Source organism: Primulina eburnea, chromosome 2 (genome assembly GCF_022965805.1).
Source record: "Primulina eburnea isolate SZY01 chromosome 2, ASM2296580v1, whole genome shotgun sequence".
Lineage (NCBI taxonomy): Eukaryota > Viridiplantae > Streptophyta > Magnoliopsida > Lamiales > Gesneriaceae > Primulina > Primulina eburnea.
In genome coordinates, this window is record NC_133102.1 from 5424714 (window position 1) to 5444776 (window position 20063).

Consider the following 20063-nt stretch of genomic DNA (forward strand, 5'->3'; position numbering starts at 1 on the left):
GATGAAACAGAGAGGCATCTGTCCCAATATCACAACACTTGCGGTTCTCGTCCATGCCATCTATTCTAAAAATAATTCTGCAATGGGCGAGCGCATTTTGACACATTTGGGGAAAGAGGAGCTGTCCCCGGGTAGGAGAGCTTCTAGGGGCAAGATTAATTTGATTTAACAAGAAATTCATAACAATTCTAAGGGAGTGTGCTATGAACTATGTTGCATGAATACGGGTATGGGTATCGTATCGAATACGATACAGATATGGCGATACAAAATTTTTTGAAAATATAAGACACGATACGGCTAGAACATAATAATTATTAAAATATATATAAATTTAATATTAAAATTATAGAGATATACATATTTATATAAATATATTGTAAAAACATATATGCACATTTATGTAAATATATACAATGTACAACTTCAGAACAGTGATTTAAAAAAAAGAAAAAAAATTCAGACTAAAAAAATTCAATTTTTTTCCGAAACGTATCCAAAAATGTGTCCACGCCTTGTCCATGGCGTATCCAACTGGTCAAACGTGCAAAAAGTCAACGACAACGATTTTACCGTATCCGATATCTGCATGTTGTGTCTGTATCCATGTCTTATCCGTGTCTGATACTTAAAAAAAAAATTTAAGAATGTTCGTGTTACATATGCTATGAAGCAATATGTTGGGAGAGAGAGCAAGCAAGTGGAGGTGTAACGCGTGAGGAGAAGCAAGGGTCACCGTGAAGAAACACAAGGAAAGGGAGCAAGGTCGTGGGTGTCGGCCACTCCCAAGAAGCCGAGCCTATGGTCGAGAGGGTGGGTGACACCAATTGAAGGTTTGGCCTAGGCTAACCCTAGAATGAGAGGTCCCGACACTTCACACATGCGGTCGTCATATTTTCTGCTATAAACATCATGTTTGAGAACCTCGTTTATTTATTCACTATATTAAATTCAAGCAACGCCCTTAGCTGATGATATATCTCTAATCTTAACTTGATCGTCAGATGAACTACTTCGGGATATCCTCTCGGTCCCTTCTAGCGGATTTTTCGTGATTTCAAGCTCAAACCAGGTCCGAAGGCTTAAACTAGGTCCAGAGTTTGGATTTTGACTAGTCTCATCCATCATAATTGAACCCTATATTTTTAGTGAGTATGAGATATCATATTATCGGAATATTAATGGAGTGACACATTTGCAAACTTGTTAATTGTATACTAAATTCTCTTTCAAAAATAAAAATAAAATAATACAATATACCAAATTCCATGATTAATAAGAAAGTAAACTCATTTTTTCCCCTTACCTTGAAGTACTTTCAACAATCTAAACTCCTCAACATCAGCGATCATCATTTGTTGAACTGTTTCAGACACTTTAGTTTTCTTACAAGTCCAGGTACTCTTGAGACAACTTCGGATACATCGGTGCTCTTACGTCCAGGTCATGACCACATGATGATCAATGCCACCAAGGAGGTGCAATAGTTTGATACCACTACCATCCATTTTCCCCTGAGTCCAAACATCATACATTTGAAATATTTTGTTATTTGCAGAACGACGTCTAAAATAACTTATAAGATTACATTTATCATAATTCATTTTCCTTGATATTGTTTATCAAGGAAAATTATAAGGTTTATGATCGTTATAATGTACAGTTATTTAATTTATTGTATCGATATAATTAATTGTAATTATATCTTAGTTTATTTCCATTCATGTATAAATTCTTCAATTATTTCATAGTCCGAATCAAGTAATCTGTCTTTATGCTTTCTATAATGATATCGAATTTTCCTTAAAAAAATATTAATATTGAACAATCGAAAATTCATAAGAATTAATATTCCCAAACTATTATGCTAGCGTTAGCGTTCTGGGCTTGGAGAATGAGCTATCACAGAGAACATTTGGTTCGGGCCCTCTTGAAGGCCCGAACTCGTACCCCACCGTTCACTCGCTCCATCTGCTGCCCGCCATCGGCTTCGAACACGGGGCTGAAGAATGTGACGAAGTCGAACTTCGAACCGGCTCTAGCCGAGCTGCGGCGCCACGTGAAGGAAGCAGACTTCGTGTCTATCGACTTGGAGATGACGGGGCTCACCAGCGCACCGTGGCGGGAGTCGTTCGAGTTCGACCGAGCCGATATACAGTACCTGAAAGTCAAAGACTCAGCCGAGAAATTCGCCGTCGTTCAGTTCGGGGTGTGTCCCTTTCGATGGGACCCTCAAGCCCAGTCCTTCGTCGCTCATCCGTAAGTGTTTCGGCTGTCGGTTAAACTGAACAAAAGCATTTAATTTGGTGATTTGTTTTACCTGTCAACGACATAAATGGATATTAATTTATAAATATATCGACGTATTGGAGGTTAATTTTCTTAAAGGAAGTGCCTTTGAATTTTAGAAAATTAATTTTCACATTTGTCTTGAGTATTATGTTTATACAATCAGGGGTATTAGAATTGGACATTTTGTTTAATCCAATTTGTATAAATGCATTTGGTTGGTTTGGTTTCTATCCTTAGGAAATTGATACTGTTGAGTTTGATCTGAAATACTAAAGATAGAGAGTGGGCAAAAGTTCCGTTAGAAATTTGTACGAGCTTGTAGTATATGCCTCTATAGGAGTAGCGGGTAAAGTAATAACAAAAAGGGAGAATCCATTTCGACAACCATTTACTTCTAGCAATAACCGATTGCTTTTAGCTCCTGTAAATCCTTGTACATGTTTTCCATCTTGTGCCTAGGCTCTATGGTACTCATTTACCTTAGTGCATCTTGTGTCTCTGACGACTATTATGTTTCCTTTTTCATTTGAATGTTTTGTTTTGAAATTGCAAAATACTGACTGGATGCATCAAGATGGTAGTTAAAACCATATTTTTTCTGCTTTGGCAGGCACAATTTTTACATATTTCCTCGGCAGGAAACTCCTGGTGAATGCTCATCTTTTGAGTTCTTATGTCAGACATCCTCACTGGAATTCTTGGCAAAATACCAGTTTAATTTCAATGCATGTATATATGAAGGTGAGCCGGATTCTCTTCTTATTACTCTTGAAATGGGTGACAAGCTTTTATGCTATATTGACGTGTGAATTGTTAAATGATTACGTCTACTGATTGAAATGCTTTGATGAAAATAGTGAAGCTTCATATGCAACACGAATTCTATGTTTTGAAGTTTATTTTAGATGTGCTTCCTGATAATTGTTCCGGATCTCTTCTGTCCCTCAATTTTTCCCCATTTGTACGGAAGATGATGTTTTTTCAATGTAATAAATTAAAATCAATTTGTAGAAGGCATGTTGATTTTGAGCTACAATATTCGGTTTCTAAAAAAGATTACTAATCCTTAACTTTTCGAGGAATCCTTCATCAGTGGTTGTGAATGACTGATTTTTTCAATCTTTTCGACCTTGGTTCCGTAGGAGCAAGTCAGAAAGTTTGAGAAATAGAATTAGATGAAGATTAAGATTTTTGTCATTCTTATTACACTTTTATAGTTAAGTGTAACTTATGATGCAGAAAATTTGATATCATTTGGATCCAGTGTTCTGTTATGCTAATGCTTGATACCTTTTCCAAACCACAGATATACAATTGGATGGTATGTAATTGTGTGGCATCCAATTTTGTATTGGGAGTAAGCTATATTTTGTGTTACATGTGACATATTTCTATCCTGTCGATGTTTTCAACTGCAGTATTAAAGGCGAGGGTCTTAGTAAGAAGGGCATTCTTGTGATTGATCATTTACATTCTGACATACACTGTTGTGATATATTCTTTCTTTCTGGCCTTGTGACCTCGGAAATAGTTTTTTGGAAGATATATGTGAAAAAAATTAGAAATACAAATGAGGATTTCATTGATGCATTAGATGTTTGCTTTTGATGGATCTTTAACTTGGACAAGGAACAACCACTTTATTTTACAGCTGCTCTTCCAGAACTTGAAGTCCATCTTCTAGTTTTATTCAAAAGTGATCCATCTTCTAGTTTTATTCAAAAGTGATCACCCTGGAGAATTTTCCTTCGTGTCTTCTATTTCTTTTATTTGGTAAATTTCTTCTCTCTTAAATAATCTCAGGAATATCTTATTTATCCAGAAGCCAAGAGGAGGAAGCGTTGAGGAGGTTTGATTCAATACACCAGAATGACGTATCTGATTCGCCATCTATCTTGAGAGATGTCATAGATACACAGTTTGTTAGGATGGCAGATGTACTATTTACCGAGAGAATGAAGAGTAAACTCAGTGAATGGCGAACTGAATTATTACATAATAAAAATGGAGGATCTGACATTTTAGGGAGTTCAAACAACCTGATTCAGAAATTTCAAACTACTTTCTTCCAGATGCGACCAGCATTTATGGTGAATGGCTTAACTTCTCGGCAGCTGAGGTTGATTAAATTGGTAATGAATATTTACTCCCTTGAATATGTATATTTTGTACATGAATTCCATATATTCTCATTTAAGTTTGGTTGGCTACCATTTTTTGAAGTGTGCAAGAGTTTTTTGTCTAATTTTTCTTCTGATCACTGATGTGTTACCCTTGTTGAAGTTTTAACTCAGTAATAGCTTGTCTAAAACATGCAGGTCACTGAAAAGAATTTCCAAGATCTTGTTTATGTCCAAGTGACTGATGAGACTTCTGGTCCACAACACTTGATCGTCTATACAGATTCTACAACAGATAGGGATAATTTAATGGTGAGATTAAGTTCTAAGATTAACTAGAGGTATCTAATGTTGGGTTTCTTGCCTGTATTTGGCCAATGCTGCCATATGGTTCTGCTGTTGAGAATGAGAAGAATATTCTCTTTCTTATCAAACTGTTCCTCAAGTTTATTTATCATTTGTAATTGACATTTGAGAATCTTAATGTTTAACATTCTTAGTCATTTAAAGAGCTTACAGTTACTGTGAAATTTATAATTCCAATGCAGTATCAGAAACACAGACTGTGAAGCCCCGCAAATTCTGCACATAAAATTCTCCGTTACTAGCATTTTGTTTTTTGCATTTCATGGAAATTTATCCAATTTTACCTTTATGTTGTGTAGATGGAAGTTAAAGCTTGTCACAGAAAAGTTGCAGAAAAGAAGATTAAAGCTGCAATTGGGTTTCGACATGTTATTGATCTCCTTTCTGCAGAGAGAAAGTTGATTGTTGGTCACAATTGCTTTCTTGGTACAAGTGTTGTATTGAGTTTGTATTGTTTTCACTTTAAATCCTCTATTACTCGCACATAATTTTCTAATGACATGCAGATATTATGCATGTTTACCGCAAATTTGTCGGTCCTCTTCCTTCATCAGCGGACGAATTTTTCTCAGCTGTTCAAATGTATTTCCCATACATAGTTGACACTAAAGTGTTGCTGAATGCGGATGATGTGTTGTTTCATATTATGAAGAAAGGCAGCACATCTCTTTCGAAAGCATTTACCTTACTCTGTCCACAAATTGCTTTCAGTGTCCCAGTCAGTGGTGTGGTTGACAAATCACGTATTAGAGTGGAAGTTCAAGTTGATGATCAGAGGTTTGCTTTCTTTCAGTTTTTAAAATTTGCGGCAAATATTGTCTATCTATTTCGATACTTAGTAACTCTTTATCTGTAGCTTGAGGAGAAATTCTCTTCAACAGTTAACAACTAAGGTTTGAAAGTAAATAGATTCGTGCATTTTCCTTTAGTAAACAAGAGTAGAATGCACAAATCTTTGGAAATCTTCTGTGACTCATAAGTTGAAGACTAATTGACAGTTTCTCAAATTGGAACTCGGGGGCCAAGCATGAAGCAGGATATGATGCTTTTATGACCGGATGTGTTTTTGCTCAGGCATGCTGTCATCTAGGAATTGATTTTAACAACCAAGCACCCCCTGTAGATTTACCAGGAAATGAGAAGCTCCAAAAGTATATCAACCACCTATCTCTTAGCTGGGTGAACGGAGATGTTGTTAATCTTAAAACAGGAAAGTCTGATGCAGAATCCTTAGGCTCTAATTATCATAAGAAGAATAAGAAGATTTTGTTTCCGAATATGGTATTATTTTGGGGACTGACTTCGGAACTTAGAGCAGGAGATATTAGAGACTGTATGCATAAAGTTTTTGGCAAGGACTCTGTAACTTCGATTTACCATTTGGATGACACTGCTGTCTTTGTTCAGTTCAGCGAAGCGAAACTAGTTTCTGACTTTCTTGAATTGAAGAACAGCTTAGATAGAGAAAATAATCCGCTAACTGTTTTGCATCCTTTGTCGAGAATTTTAGAAGGAGGGTGCGTCCGTGCTGCCAGTTATGAGACTTATAAAGATATTTGTAGTTCTCCATTGGCAGAAGTGCTATTTTCTGATCAAGCTGAGGCCGTTTAGGTTAAACGAAAACCACACTCGTGTAGTAACCTGATATTGAGGTTGAAAAGCAGGAAGACAATTAAGTCTGAGAAAGAAAATGAAATGAATGTTTCCTATGTTTGCCAAGACAGGAAAGAGATGAACCATAAAACTGGTGCAACTGCAATCTGTCCAGACGACCACTTCCAAGTGGTGAACTTGGAAACTTTTTGCGAGAATTTTTATATCTCTAACATCCTGTGTATTTCTTTCTTGTCTTGCAATTTTGATCATGCCTAATTATCATTTATCATGCTTTATTTGTCCTAAACGGTTGTTATGTTGTCTCAAAATTAAAAATAAAACCTTATGTGTATGGTAAATGTTTGGGAGGTGATTAGAAGTTGGCCAACCGTAGTTTTACATTTTTATTATTTTTTATTCGTCACATTTTAGGTTTTCATTTTACTCTTCCAAACTGTATCCTCAATGTGGAGTCTATTGAGGATGATACGTTTTGTATGCAGTATAACAAAACTGTAAGGCTACGTTTGGTTGGAAGGATAAGATAAACTAATGATTAGTATGTAAATGATAAAGAAAATGATTGTGGTAGGATTGTAATATATGGTGTAAAATAATATTATATTTGGTAAGATTTTTAAGTGTAGGATAATTTTGAATTTTTTGATGAAAATACAAAATTGCCCATCTCTTTCGCGGTGGCGGCGACGGCCGGCCGGAAAAATCGGCTGGCGCCGGAAATGGTCGGCCGGCGGCGACGGCGGTCGGTGGCGGGAAGTGGTGGTGAGTTTGAATATAAGAAAAAGGTAAAATTGGAAAAGTAGGAGGTATTAAGAGTTGGATAAATAATCCTAGGGGTGAAGAGGTATTATTTTAACCTACTTAATATAACCTAATCATTCATAAGAGGGATTGACTTGGTTAAATAATCACGCGTACCAAACAGCTGACTAGGCGGGATAAAAAAAATAATCCCGCCTAATCACGCGTACCAAACGCTCCCTAATTGAATATATGTAGATATATACATATATGTACACATAATTTTATTATAGTTTATAACTAAATATATGATAAAATTTTATATAAAATATATTCATTAGAGCACTTCTTTTCTTTTTTGTTTTTGTATTTGAGTTTTATTTGTTGTGTTTTTTATTAATAAAAATATGAGAAATGTCGAGGAAGAGGTATTTTGGGGAAGATCTTGATGTATTTTAAATAACAACGTTATTGCTATATGTGCTATTATAAATACAGGTTAGAATATTAATCCATGAGTTTACTCAAAACAAATGTGTCTCTTATTTTTATATTTATAAATTTGATTCTTAAATAGAAAAGAAAAGGTAATTATGAAATTAAATATTTTGATATATTTTAAAATCGTTATTCTAAAGATCCCACGCTTAATAATATAGTATAGATGAGACAATTTGTCATATCTTTGGCCTCATAATACCTGGAGAATTATTCCTCCATGTGGAAACTGATGGGCACCATGATTGCAGGGCATATGGGTCCAGAAACTTAATATTTTTCCTATTTGTCATTTCGGGTTTTTGAGTGAAATGATGATGGTATTGGAAGCATCATAGAGAGTTGAGGTTAAAATTATCCAACTAAATCCAAAATAAAATTTCATTGTCAGAGAATAATTTATCGTGGCTAATCTTATCCTCATTAATTCAAGTGTATTGTAAAATTACTTTCGAAATATCAGTGTATTGGATTGATAAATGTATTAAACTTTAAAAGGTCACTAAATGCAAGCCACATCAACGATCATTATTCACAGCAAAGTGAAGCAGAAGAAATATGGTATTTGTCCATAGAAAAATTTGCTTAAATTTAGGGGGGAAAAGAATGCAATGTCCTTAGAAATATATTTCTCGCATTTAATGAATTTTCAGTGCTTAACTTCAAAAAACATATGATCAAAACAGTTCAATTTTCAGTAACATTGAACTGTGCCTAGAATCCAACTCTATGTATACAGAAGTTAAAAAAAAACAGATCAGAACACCTTAAGTTCCTTTGGTGAAAAAGAACCAAAGAATTTTACATCAGAAAATTTACTTATCATCATCTTATATCAGTTAAACTCTTATTTCAATCTGAGATTCGATTATCCCAAATTCTTCCTCAGAATCTGAAACAATTTCATTAATGCTGAGAGGAAGACTATTCGAAAAGGTAAGGACTCGGTTTTGCTCTTGGCACAACCAAAGGTTCAGCTTCATTGTTGAGAATTTGGAAGACTTTCCTCATTGTCGGCCTTTCCATACTGTCTGGATTAGCACAGCTCAAGCCTAGAACCAACAGCTTTTTCATCTCCTCCTCTTCAAATTCTCCTTTCATTCGTTCATCGGCGGCTTTAACGATCTTCCCTTCAGAATACAGTCTCCAAACCCAATCCACCAAATTCACCATTCTTTGGCTTTCTTCTTCTCTTTCAATAGGCCTTCTACCACAAGCGAGTTCGAGTACAACAATTCCATAGCTGAAAACATCTGTTTTCTCGGTTGCTATACCATATTGAAGGTATTCTGGTGCAAGATATCCCATTGTCCCTGCAGTGAGGGTGGATACTGGACTCTTGCCATGATCCATTAGCCTTGCTAATCCGAAATCGCCTAATCTTGCACCATAGTTCACATCTAACATTATGTTACTTGTTTTTATGTCTCTGTGAATCACTTGTTGCTCACATTCTTGATGCAGATATGTGAGGGCAGAGGCTAAACCGACGGCAATGTTGTATCTATATGACCATTTTAAAGGGTTGCCGTTTTCAGAATCTGGATATAAGACATTGTCGAGACTCCCGTTGGGCATATATTCATACACAAGCAGCAATTCTCCCTTTTCAACGCACCAACCTTGGAGTTGAACCAAATTTTTGTGCCTCAAACAAGCTATGATCGTTAATTCAGCAAGGAATTCTGCTTTACCTTCGTGGGTATGCTTTGATCTTTTCACAGCGGAGATTGTACCTGATTCCACGAAGAAGGCCTTGTAAACAGTGCCGAAAGAGCCGTGTCCCAGAATCCTGCTTTGATGAAACCCTTTTGTGGCAGACTTGAGTTCTTTGTAATTGAATTGTCTAGGACCTGTTACAAGCTCCGATTTCAAGATTTTCTCTGATTTGACACCCTCCCATCTCTTCAAAGAAAACAATCCAAACACCACAAGAATCGCACAAAAGAAGGCTGGAAAACCAATGCCAAGCCCCAATCCAATCCTCTTGTGATGCCTGTTAGCAGAATCGGAAACTGGAATTGGCTGTGGCCGTAAGGGGACAGAACTTTCAGATACATTGTGAGGATGAATTCTTGGTATCAGGGGGCGAAACCCACTAGTTTTAAAGCTCCAATTCTCGATGTGATGCTGCTCCGTGGTTCCCTCTGTAGAAGCCGAAAACCCTACATACATAAACTCTTGTATGTAATCAGACAGATCAATCTGCACGGTCATGAGTGGCTTATCCGGCTTGAAACTCGAATAGCTCAAGAAAATTTCCACCTTCTTCTGATCATTCAAGTAATCAATCCAAGCGGTAATCAGATTTCCACTCCTCAAATCAATTTCCTGCAGCTTTGGATCAGCAGTCTTGATTGAGATCAGGCTGTCGATATCCAATCCAACATGATTATCATCAGGATCATTGAAATGCAAATCCTGTCGTGTATCAAATTCGATCGCTATGAATCTATTTTTGGTCAACACCGAGGAATTCACAAGACCGAGATACCCTCCTGGACTACCCAAAGTCTGGTTGTTCGGAGACAGGAAAAAGGTCAGCCCATCCCCAAACGAAGTTGGGTTGCTGTTATCGATCGAAAAAGCAAATCTCGTCGAAAAAGAAGCCGTGATATTCGTTTCTTGATCGAAGAAAACAACCGGGCAGTTGTAGATTACTGAACCGGAGCTTGAAGATGGGACTCCAAGCTCTCTTGTGAGTCCCACTATATCTTTCCGAATGAACGAATCTCCAAGAAGAGTAAGGTTTCTGATACTGAAAAATGGGAAATCAAGACTGACATTTTCTGACGACGCCATGGAAGGATAACCAAGAAAGCTGCAGGGAAACCAGAAATATGGAGAAAACAAAGAGATTTCTTGGAATCATGGTATGATTTCTCTGTAATATATTTTGCAGAATTTTCTATAAGCTTCAAGGACGACAATTGAGCTAACGAAGGCGAAGAAGAGGAGAAGTAGAAACAGTGGAATTTTAACTGTGTGTCACGGATTTTCGTTGGTGGGGGAGTGGGAATCTTCAGTTGGGAAAAATGGAGTTCAAACAGTTTTAACAGGAATGGGCTCGTGGGTCGCTTCTTGAAAATCGAAAGAAAAAGAAAAGATAACAATTAGATTATGATCAGGTTTTATAACGGTAATATAGGGGTGTGGATGGGTGCAGGTCCCTACCAAACGACAGCGTATTCACACTGCATTATTGAGTCTTGGTTAGATAATTACCATTTATATAAATATACTATAAAATTCAAAATTAATAATAAATATTATAATAAAATTAATATATATATATATATATATATATATATATATGTGTGTGTGTGTGTGTGAGAGAGAGAAAGAGAGAGAGAGAGAGGCTATCGAAAAAAATTGTTTCCCCCTAATACTAATTTATTACACTTTATTTATTATTTGAGTGACTCTCATGTGAGACCGTCTCACGGATCATAATTCGTGAGACGGGTCAACCCTACCCATATTCACAATAAAAAATATACTCTTAGCATAAAAAGTAATACTTTTTCATGGGTGACCCAAATAAGAGATCCGTCTCACAAATACGACCCGTGAGATCGTCTCACACAAGTTTTTGCCTTATCATTTTATCAGAGAGAATCTAGTTGGACATATATTTAATATATGACAAAAATCTGTGTGAGACGGTCTCACGGATCGTATTTGTGAGACGAATCTCTTATTTGAGTCATCCATGAAAAAAATATTACTTTTTATGCTAAGAGTGTTATTTTTTATTATGAATATGTGTAGGATTGATCCGTCTTACATATTAAGACGGTCTCATGTCTTAATATATCAGTGATTAATTGTTTATATTGAAAGGATTATAACGCTCATGTGGATTTCTAAGTGGATGGACATGACTTTGTAAGCTCCATTTTCACATGAGACAATATTTGAGTTATGGATGTTATAGTTTCGTTACGTTGTTTATCAATCGTGTTCATTTATGTTTTCATCAACGAGATGTCATTCATTTAATGATGAATTATATCAAAATTGTATATCCAATAAGTGAGTATCACCTCATTAATCATTAATGAACACAAAAATTGACAGTAAACATAATGTAAAAACTAATAAATGACACTGGTGTAGATTTTTTCCCTATTCTTTCTATTTAAAAAAATTGAATGTTGCATGATATTATTTATCTCGTCTATATTTCACATGTATTTGGCTCTTGCTCTTCGTATCATTACTCCAATAACACCTACTAATATTAATACATGATGTGGCAAATAGGTAGTGTTTTACAGCTAGTGCAAGTTGGGCCATCATTGTTTTCTAAATTTCAAAAGAAGCCGTTGTATAGTCCAAGATTTGACCGATTGATAAGATGTTACATATTTAAAGTTTATTATTATTATTATTATTATTTATGGCTGCCGCATGCGACCCTCATAATAGAGATGAACATTCAATATCGTGAATTATATTGTTGAATATTTAAGAAGATCATAAAATTAGAATATAAAATAAAAATAAAGATTCTATATTAATATTAATCTATACAAGATTGAGCAAATCAAGAAACAATAGAAAAATTTGCATATGCAGCAAAAATAAATAAAAAATAAAAAAAAACTCGAGATGTAAAGTTTAAGTTTTAAATAATTGCGTATGAAATTTACAAGTAATTTATTTTACAAGATAAAAATTTACATAGAAATTTCTGGAGTGAATGATTGAGAAGGTCACTTTTTTGTGGGACTTTTTAAATAAAGAATATTAAGATGACAACAGGGGGAGCCTCGGGAAAAGGCTTCTGAATACAATAAATAAATAATAAAGGTAGCCCAAATTTAATTCACTGAAAATCACGGAAAAAGGTACCTTACCTATTCTCAATTAATTAATTATTAATATTAATAAATATATGAATCATGCTAAAAAGATTCAATAAATATGATCTTATCATTCTTATCAACGTAAATATCGCAAGATTCATTATTTTATTTATTCAATCTAATATTATGTTTGATGAATCATATTATTTATTTATCTATCTATCATTTACTTTACATCAAACAAATTGAATTGAAATTACAATATTACTTTCAATAAATAATATTATAAATATTTTGTTAATATTTTCAAAAAAAAAAAAACAAAACATTAATATCACATTATTTTAAATTTTATCAATTAAATCAAACATTACGTTAACTATCATTTTTATATATTTTATTATTAAAAAATATTACTTATATTCATACTATTTTTCTTATATTAGGAACATAACTATATATTAATACAAGACAAAAAAGACGTCATTTAGCCGTTGCAAAACAATCTTGAATTGGATCACACAAAAAAAAAAAAAAAAAAAAGATATTTCCATTCATCGCAATTGACCAGTCTGAGTTTCTAGTTAATATATTCCTTTCGGTTGTGTTTAGAAAGAAATTTTTATTATAATTTCATTATTTATAAAAATAAATAAATCAAATATTAAATTCATATTTAACTTATCCACATAATAACGCAAAATAGAAAAGTAAAAAACTTAAAATTCATCGTAATTAACTTAAAATATTATATAAATAATTTATTTGAAATTTATGATTTTACTTACTTGAATAACAAAAATAATTCGAACAAGTAGGAGAATATGTGAGTTCGTGTTAGTTTAATAGTAATATTTTGTTTAAAATACATGATAGAGAATTAGGCCAAAATCTTGCACATAATAAGGTAACAAGAAAAGCTAAACAAAACAATATTAGAAAGAAAAATACTAGGGAAAAAAGAGTCAATACACAAGAACAAAGTTAACATTAGCCAAATTGGTTTCAAAATGAAGGTTAGAGAATCGAAGATAAACTTACGTAAAAAACACAGAGCTAAACTTTTCATTCGAGGAGTCTTTTGTGGTTAAAGAATTGGACTCAAAGGGGATTTATACACATATCATATCATCGAAAAATTACCTCTAGAAAAGTAACGCAGATGTTCCTTGGGCCAAATTGCTCCCTAATCTGTGCCAGTGGTTGAACCTCATTATCCATCTCACAGACATGAATGAGTATGTGCATGCCAAAAGCACATGAGTCGAACGACATCCACAAACTGATAGTTGCTTAGTTTCATTCAACAACTAAAAGTGCCACAAGTACAGCGGTTTCAATTTCCAACTCCAGGTTTTACACCAAAAACAACAGATTAAAAATCTTGTGCCAGGTTCATTCTGAATTTATTCTTTAGCTCCAGATTGTACAGTTAGAAATAGAAATTGAAAACAAAGCGAAAACATAACTTCAAGCAACACACAAGCCTTTGATGTTATAGTAACGGATGTTAATAGGATTCTCTTCATCTTCTTCCAACATCGAAGTGTATGTCGAACAAGCCTGTAATTCCAGCTTCAATCTTTTGACCTATCTTAACCGGACCAACACCTTTAGGAGTGCCTACATTAGCCGATATGTGAATGATAAGTGGATATGTGTGGTAACAAAAGTATTAATTCAATCAGAAATCTAAAATAATAGAAATGGTCGAACTGGAAGAGATTAAGAACAAAATCAGGGTCAAATGCTACTGACATTCATTGTTAAAGGTGCTTGCAAGAAATTAGTAGAATATACAAAGAGTAGAATAAAAAAGAATGCCAAGTTAACTTGGCTCGAAGTTAATAGACGCGGATCACTGAATTGTTTTTTCAGACATAGGACATGGGGGAAACACGTCTATTTAACCAAATCTTGCTTGCTTGAGATTAAGTAAGACGTGTTTCATAACGATTATGCTAATGATAACATAACAACGTAAAGCTAGATAGATGCAATGCAACATTTTTTTGCATTCCATTCTGTAGTGGACTATTTCTCAACGGGATAAACAAGAATACTCGCAGTTGACTTAGCACGTAGAAAAAAAGAAGCAATATGCCAAAACAAGATTCACGAGTTCGTTTTGATTTTCAGCACCATCAAAAGATAAAATAGCTCAAATAGAAGGTAAATAAATAGTTTCGAAAGAGACATAAACACCGAAGGGCTTATTGTCAAATATTTAATCTAAGCAGGGCATAGTTTAACATGTCCATACCTGTCAGAATGACATCTCCCTCAAAAAGCGTAAAGAGAGAACTGATGTGGCTAATCAAGAACGGGATCTTAAATATCATATCACTCGTTGAGCCTTTCTGTCGTATATCTCCATCAACCTTCATCGAAGAATTCATTCATATAAGCCCGGAATGTCAAGCACGTTAAGAGTAAAAGAATTGTCATACCTTTAACCATAATTCTAAATTATGAGGGTCAGACACATTCGAAGGGGGCAACTGCATTGATAAAAAAAGAAAATTTTAAAAATGATGCTTTAATGCTTCAGAAGCAAAAAGTCATAAGAACAGATAATTGTCAATTTGACACAAAAAACTGAAAATATATATAATAATTTGGTTCAAAAAGTTTCTCCCATGGATCTATGGGACTAAAAAACACTATTCGGTTTAACTTTCACTAGAAAAACCGTGATGTAGCAACTTGACAATAATTGCATTCAGGAAGGTTACAGAAGAGGGAGTCAACAATGCATTTCATATGGGCATTTCAAATCACTAAACAAAGTAGCTTTCTGGTCAAGTTCTTTTGTGTAAAAATAAGTTAAAACCCGAACGAATGGTGATACCCCTGGGCTATAGTCTTATTAGACCTTAAAGATTAGTGGCACCATTCATCACATGATATTTAAGGCGATATAATATACTGATAGCAGCCTTACAACAGAGCTGATAGGTGTGAAGGTATCTCGGCCTTTAGCTGTGGTCCAAGGAAGACCTGCAGACTTTAGAATGAAATTAATTAGGTAAAAATACTTCGAGAATGGGCATAGGGACATGGCACCGAAAAATTAAAACAGCACTATGAGCATTCAAAATTATTTCATATATAACTGATTTGTAATGGACTACTGCAGCTGAAAATATACGCAAACCTTTGCAGCGGATTGGATCTCCCTTGCAGTCATATCCAAAGCAAGAGCATAACCTGCAATGGCAAAACATCAGCAAATTCATCATGTGAAAATGCATACACAAATTAAAGTATGCTTATCACAAAACTGCAAAAGCATTAGAGCATAAGCGGATGAGGGACCCAATTGCCCACTCATACAATAAAAAAGGATTTTTACATGTCATTTTTCAAAATTGACAGTTTTACTTCCACAAATCCATTAAGCTATCTCCTCACCTCATCTTGCCCTCTTCTTTAACTTTATAGATCTGTCCCTGCATTATAGGCCTCACAATCATCACCTTTCTTCTGGATGCAACGTGGGAATATAGTCCAGGACTATTTGGGTACATATCTAACACTTTTCGGTCCTATAGTACCTTTTGGGTGCGCTTAAAATTGGACAAGCAATCATATACGTACATTTCAAGCAGTTTCACAGTTTATACAGTAAATGAAGTTTCAGGCTTCAAAATTGGGAAAAAAAAAAAAAACTAACACGAGCATATTGCTAGCTAAACCACATAATCTCAGCAGGGAACAATGACTTCAGCTATCAACATGGGATTTTCCAAAACAGTACCTCCAACATAATTCATGGCCACTGCTTCAGATACATTGCGGGCACGCTGACCAATGACCACAGCCAGCTCAACCTCATGATCCAGTGCCTCCAGCGGCTCCGGCACCTCAATTTTCCCACCATTTTCCAGATACGATGATGTCGGCTTCATAAAGAGCACTGGTTCCTTCAAAAGACATCATTAATCAAATTTAACTACTCAAACATATCCCATAAAAGATGTAACAGCTTACAAAGTAAATTTCAAATTTACTTTAGGAATGGCATTTCCAAGTTCTTTCGCATGTGCGGCATAGTTGCGTCCAACAGCAATGATTTTTGTGCCGACGGCGAGGAGCTTCTGACATGCTGATGCTGAGCTGGCCATTTTCAGTGGTCTCGACAATGTTTTAGAAACTCTATACCTCCCCAACAGAGGGTTACTCAACGGCGATGAAACTTGTATCAGGGCAAACATACATGTATCAGCTTGTCTGTATGGGTTTGGTAAGAGAATCTGATGAATACTATTCCATAATTAAGGCTACGAAAGCACATGAAACACATATACAGTTAAAATTTACATGAGAAAAAAACGCGAAAATTAAAAACTTGAGATTGATTATGGTGCATAAAAATCAAACTAGCTGTGTTTTGTTCTCTCTGGAAAACGCTCCTCAAATTTATCATTTCCTCCTATTCTATTGGTCGACTCACAATCAAACCAATTCTTAGGTGGAGTTAACATAAATAGTGAATTAGTGGAAAGAGTAGTTCGAAAATTATCAATTATCCTTCTACGGGTTGAAAATGCTGACTTTAAAGAAACTAATGATACTTGACCAACCAAAATGTCTCGAGCTATTGGTGCATGTACAGAGTATTGTCTTGAATTTTCTCTACACCATTGTAGGATTAAGCTTTTCTCGTTTTTATTGCAATGGAAACAAGATGGTATTCACTTCATAAAATGTTTTCTTTTGTTTTACTGGACAAAATTATAATAATTCTTTTTATAATAGTTTTGCTGGCGCAGAAATGAACTATCAGAAAAGAAAGTGGTTTTCAATAGTTTTGCTAGCAAAGAAAAGAAAGCGGTTTTTTTTTTTGAAAATTGTGTTAAATCGTTTTTCTACACTAGAAGCTGATAAATTTTCTGGCCAAAGCCACTTATTTTATTCCTTTATTTTTTTTCAATATTTGACACATTTCTTTAATTTTGAAAAAAATCCCAAAAACTATGTCATTTCAAAAATGAGAAAGGAAGTACTGGGAAACAGTTCCCTAAGTTATCTGTAACGCTACTCTACTTTATACATCTCAACGGGAAGCACATTCATATGTTTTTCTTGGATTATTATACCCAAGTTCTCAGGTCAGGTCTTAAATCTAATCAAAAGCCACTATAATGAGCACATCTCAAGAAATCTTCGATAATTACTTTGGTAAGCAAGTTCTGACCATGGCTGCCAAAGAGGAGATTGATGAAGAGAGTAATGAAGGAGGTCTCTCAGAGCAATCAAAACAGCGGCAAAAAAGAAGTTAGATAGAAAAGAGCAAACACCAACGTTAACTTCATCAAGGAAGCACATAGATGGAAAAAACTCAAAAGAGCTAAATTCGTATTTAAGCCCGCATTTTCGGTCAGAGAAGAAATTTGAACTACAATGATGGAGAAAAAAATTCAAGGGAATACTCCATGCTAGTGCCTAGCATCAATGGCATGAGACATGCTTCCAGTACAAGAATCATCAATCGCATCAGATTCAGGATTTTTGATATTCAGGAGGATAACTTGTGATTTCTGAACATTACTTTTCAAATCCACCGAGTATGCTAGCACTTAGCAACACTAAAAGATTGGAACAGAGGAGGATTTGATGGATTTGAGGACCATATTTTAGAGGAAGATGACGAAGTAAAACAAATCAATTGCCTGAATTCTAGATCAAATTGGTTTGTTGAAATAACCCTTTTAAACAATTTTAACAAAATATACATGTATTTGAGCTAGTGTTCAAAGCTTTGAAGTTTGAACCCACTATACATAATTCAGTCCAATTTCACCAAAATCTCAACTCCAAAAAATTCCCTGAATCAATTTGAAATGATATCAGGCCAGGAAAAAAAAAAGAAAAGAAAAACAACAACAAACTCCAGAAACAGCAGGACGAATAAAAGTAAGAATGTATGATATCCAAGTAAGAAGAAATTCAAATTGAGACATACCCTTGATTCGAAAACGCCAAAAAGCTGAAGGAGAAATCCAAATATCGAAGTATCCTTGTTCACGAGACGAAAATTGACATTGATCAGAATGCCAGATAATATCTCATTGAAAATATTTTATACAAATCGAAATTGCCCAAATAAAAATTATATACAAAGTTTCTGCTTAGGGTTGGTTATATTCGGATACCAAATGGATTTGGGCCAGCAAAGAAAATGGGTCTTTTTTTTTTTGGGTTAAAAAATTCAAATTAATTTCAAATCGAGTGCAGTTAAATTCATCAAGTACACATGTTTGTATTGTGTGAAGTTCAGAAAAAGAAAGTGGATTTTTTTTTTCTTTTTATGATTTGTTATAATTGAAAATTGAATATCCAAACTTGATATTTGATATCAGATGTGGTATAAGTTATAATCCGCGTCTGACATGAGATTGTTCAAGGATATTTGAAGACCAGTGCTATAATTTCCGGATAAATGAAGATTACAAATTTTAGGAAAAATTGTTTTTTTGGTCATGTATGTTTCTCTTTGCGATTTTTATCATTTATGTTGTCAAATTTCAATTTCAGTCTGTTATCTTTTTTTTTTTTTTGCAATTTTATTATTTTTTTCCCGTCTTGACGTGTGACACCAAGGCAGTGCTAATGTGACGCTGATGTATATAGTGTCACATAAGCACTTCTGATAAAAAATATAATTTTTAAATCGGCAAAAATGACAATGGATATTTTCGATATTGGTGGACAAATGTGGTTTATATTTGTAAGTAGCCAATGAATTTCAGGGCAATTTTGTTTTCGAGTTATTTTAGAAAACACATGCAATACATGGGTTCATGACTTGTTCAATTTGTTTTAGTTCCATGATAAAGTTGTTGCGACCATTTTTCTTCTACCAAAGCTTTTAAAATCGCATGGTCTCACGAGTTAATTTTGAGAGACATATATGTTATATGGGTCACCCGTAAAAAAATTATGTTTTTTGAGAAAAAAATTTATTTTTTATTGTAAATATAAGAAAGTTCGACTAATCTTACGAAAAAAAATATATGAAACAGTTTTACTTATATACACACACATAAATATATTAACAACAAATCTCAGTTTCTTTTCATTTGTTGCGAATATATTGACTGTTCCATATAAGGGAATGATTATTAAATAATCATTCTCTTATCATGGCTACCAAACATAGCCATTTTTAGTGAATTCAATATAAAGCACATTTTTCTCAAATCTCAAATATATGTTTATGCATTCCAATTACTTATAATACATATAACACACATATCCGATAACAATTATCTGGTTAATTGAAATAAGCATAAAAAATAACAAACTGAGGTGCAATTTATTTCCCCAAAAAGACACCACGTGACTACACGTCTGTCCATGTCAATCATGTATCTAACCTTCGTGCGATTTGGGGGTGGACAGAGTAAAAGCGAAAACTTGTGTGAGACGGTCTCACAGATCGTACAGATATCTTATTTAGGTCATCTATGAAAAAATATTACTTTTTATGCTAAGAAGTATTACTTTTTATTGTGAATATCGGTAGGATTGACCCGTCTCACTCTCACAGATAAAGATTCGTGAGACCGTCTCACAAGAGACCTACTCCAGAGCAAAGATTGATGCTCGGTTT

General features: G+C 34.4%; 3 protein-coding genes across 6 annotated transcripts; 1 reads left to right on the forward strand and 2 right to left on the reverse strand.

Annotated features, from left to right (window-relative positions):
* Nucleotides 1–1848: 1848 nt before the first annotated feature.
* LOC140822710 (poly(A)-specific ribonuclease PARN) lies at nt 1849–6733 on the forward strand. The gene is made up of 7 exons (XM_073183559.1): nt 1849–2259; nt 2903–3033; nt 4096–4424; nt 4611–4724; nt 5078–5204; nt 5285–5555; nt 5777–6733. The coding sequence occupies exons 1-7, from the start codon at nt 1865–1867 to the stop codon at nt 6387–6389; spliced, it is 1980 nt and encodes a 659-aa protein (XP_073039660.1). The 5' UTR covers nt 1849–1864; the 3' UTR covers nt 6390–6733.
* A 1512-nt stretch (nt 6734–8245) lies between these two features.
* LOC140822711 (probable L-type lectin-domain containing receptor kinase S.7) lies at nt 8246–10845 on the reverse strand. The gene is given in 2 exon segments (XM_073183560.1): nt 8246–8572; nt 8574–10845. Coding segments are annotated over 2 exon segments (1962 nt in total). The 5' UTR covers nt 10437–10845; the 3' UTR covers nt 8246–8473.
* Nucleotides 10846–13719: 2874 nt separating this feature from the next.
* On the reverse strand, nt 13720–18642 carry LOC140822712 (oxaloacetate tautomerase FAHD1, mitochondrial-like). 4 transcript variants are annotated; one of them, XM_073183563.1, is made up of 8 exons: nt 18414–18642; nt 16459–16678; nt 16206–16371; nt 15603–15655; nt 15390–15452; nt 14896–14946; nt 14709–14826; nt 13720–14068 (listed from the first exon to the last, which is right to left on the reverse strand). In XM_073183563.1, exons 2-8 carry the CDS (start codon nt 16660–16662, stop codon nt 13971–13973), a joined length of 753 nt encoding a protein of 250 aa, XP_073039664.1. In that variant the 5' UTR covers nt 16663–16678; nt 18414–18642; the 3' UTR covers nt 13720–13970. The 4 variants fall into 4 exon arrangements, with proteins under 4 accessions (XP_073039664.1, XP_073039666.1, XP_073039662.1 ...); XM_073183565.1 differs by having other exon boundaries at nt 16459–16643; nt 18414–18594; XM_073183561.1 differs by having other exon boundaries at nt 16459–16701; nt 18414–18594.
* Between the last annotated feature and the right edge of the window lie 1421 nt (nt 18643–20063).

Coding starts and splice junctions, on each gene's coding strand:
- LOC140822710 (XM_073183559.1), top strand. CDS start 1,865: ATGCTAGCGTTAGCGTTCTGGGCTTGGAGAATGAGCTATCACAGAGAA. Junction 2,260..2,902: donor CAGTCCTTCGTCGCTCATCC/GTAAGTGTTTCG, acceptor CTGCTTTGGCAG/GCACAATTTTTACATATTTC. Junction 5,205..5,284: donor TGGTCACAATTGCTTTCTTG/GTACAAGTGTTG, acceptor AATGACATGCAG/ATATTATGCATGTTTACCGC.
- LOC140822712 (XM_073183563.1), bottom strand. CDS start 16,662: ATGTTTGCCCTGATACAAGTTTCATCGCCGTTGAGTAACCCTCTGTTG. Junction 14,947..15,389: donor TCACACCTATCAGCTCTGTT/GTAAGGCTGCTA, acceptor TTATCAATGCAG/TTGCCCCCTTCGAATGTGTC. Junction 14,827..14,895: donor ATTTAGAATTATGGTTAAAG/GTATGACAATTC, acceptor TCTTCGATGAAG/GTTGATGGAGATATACGACA.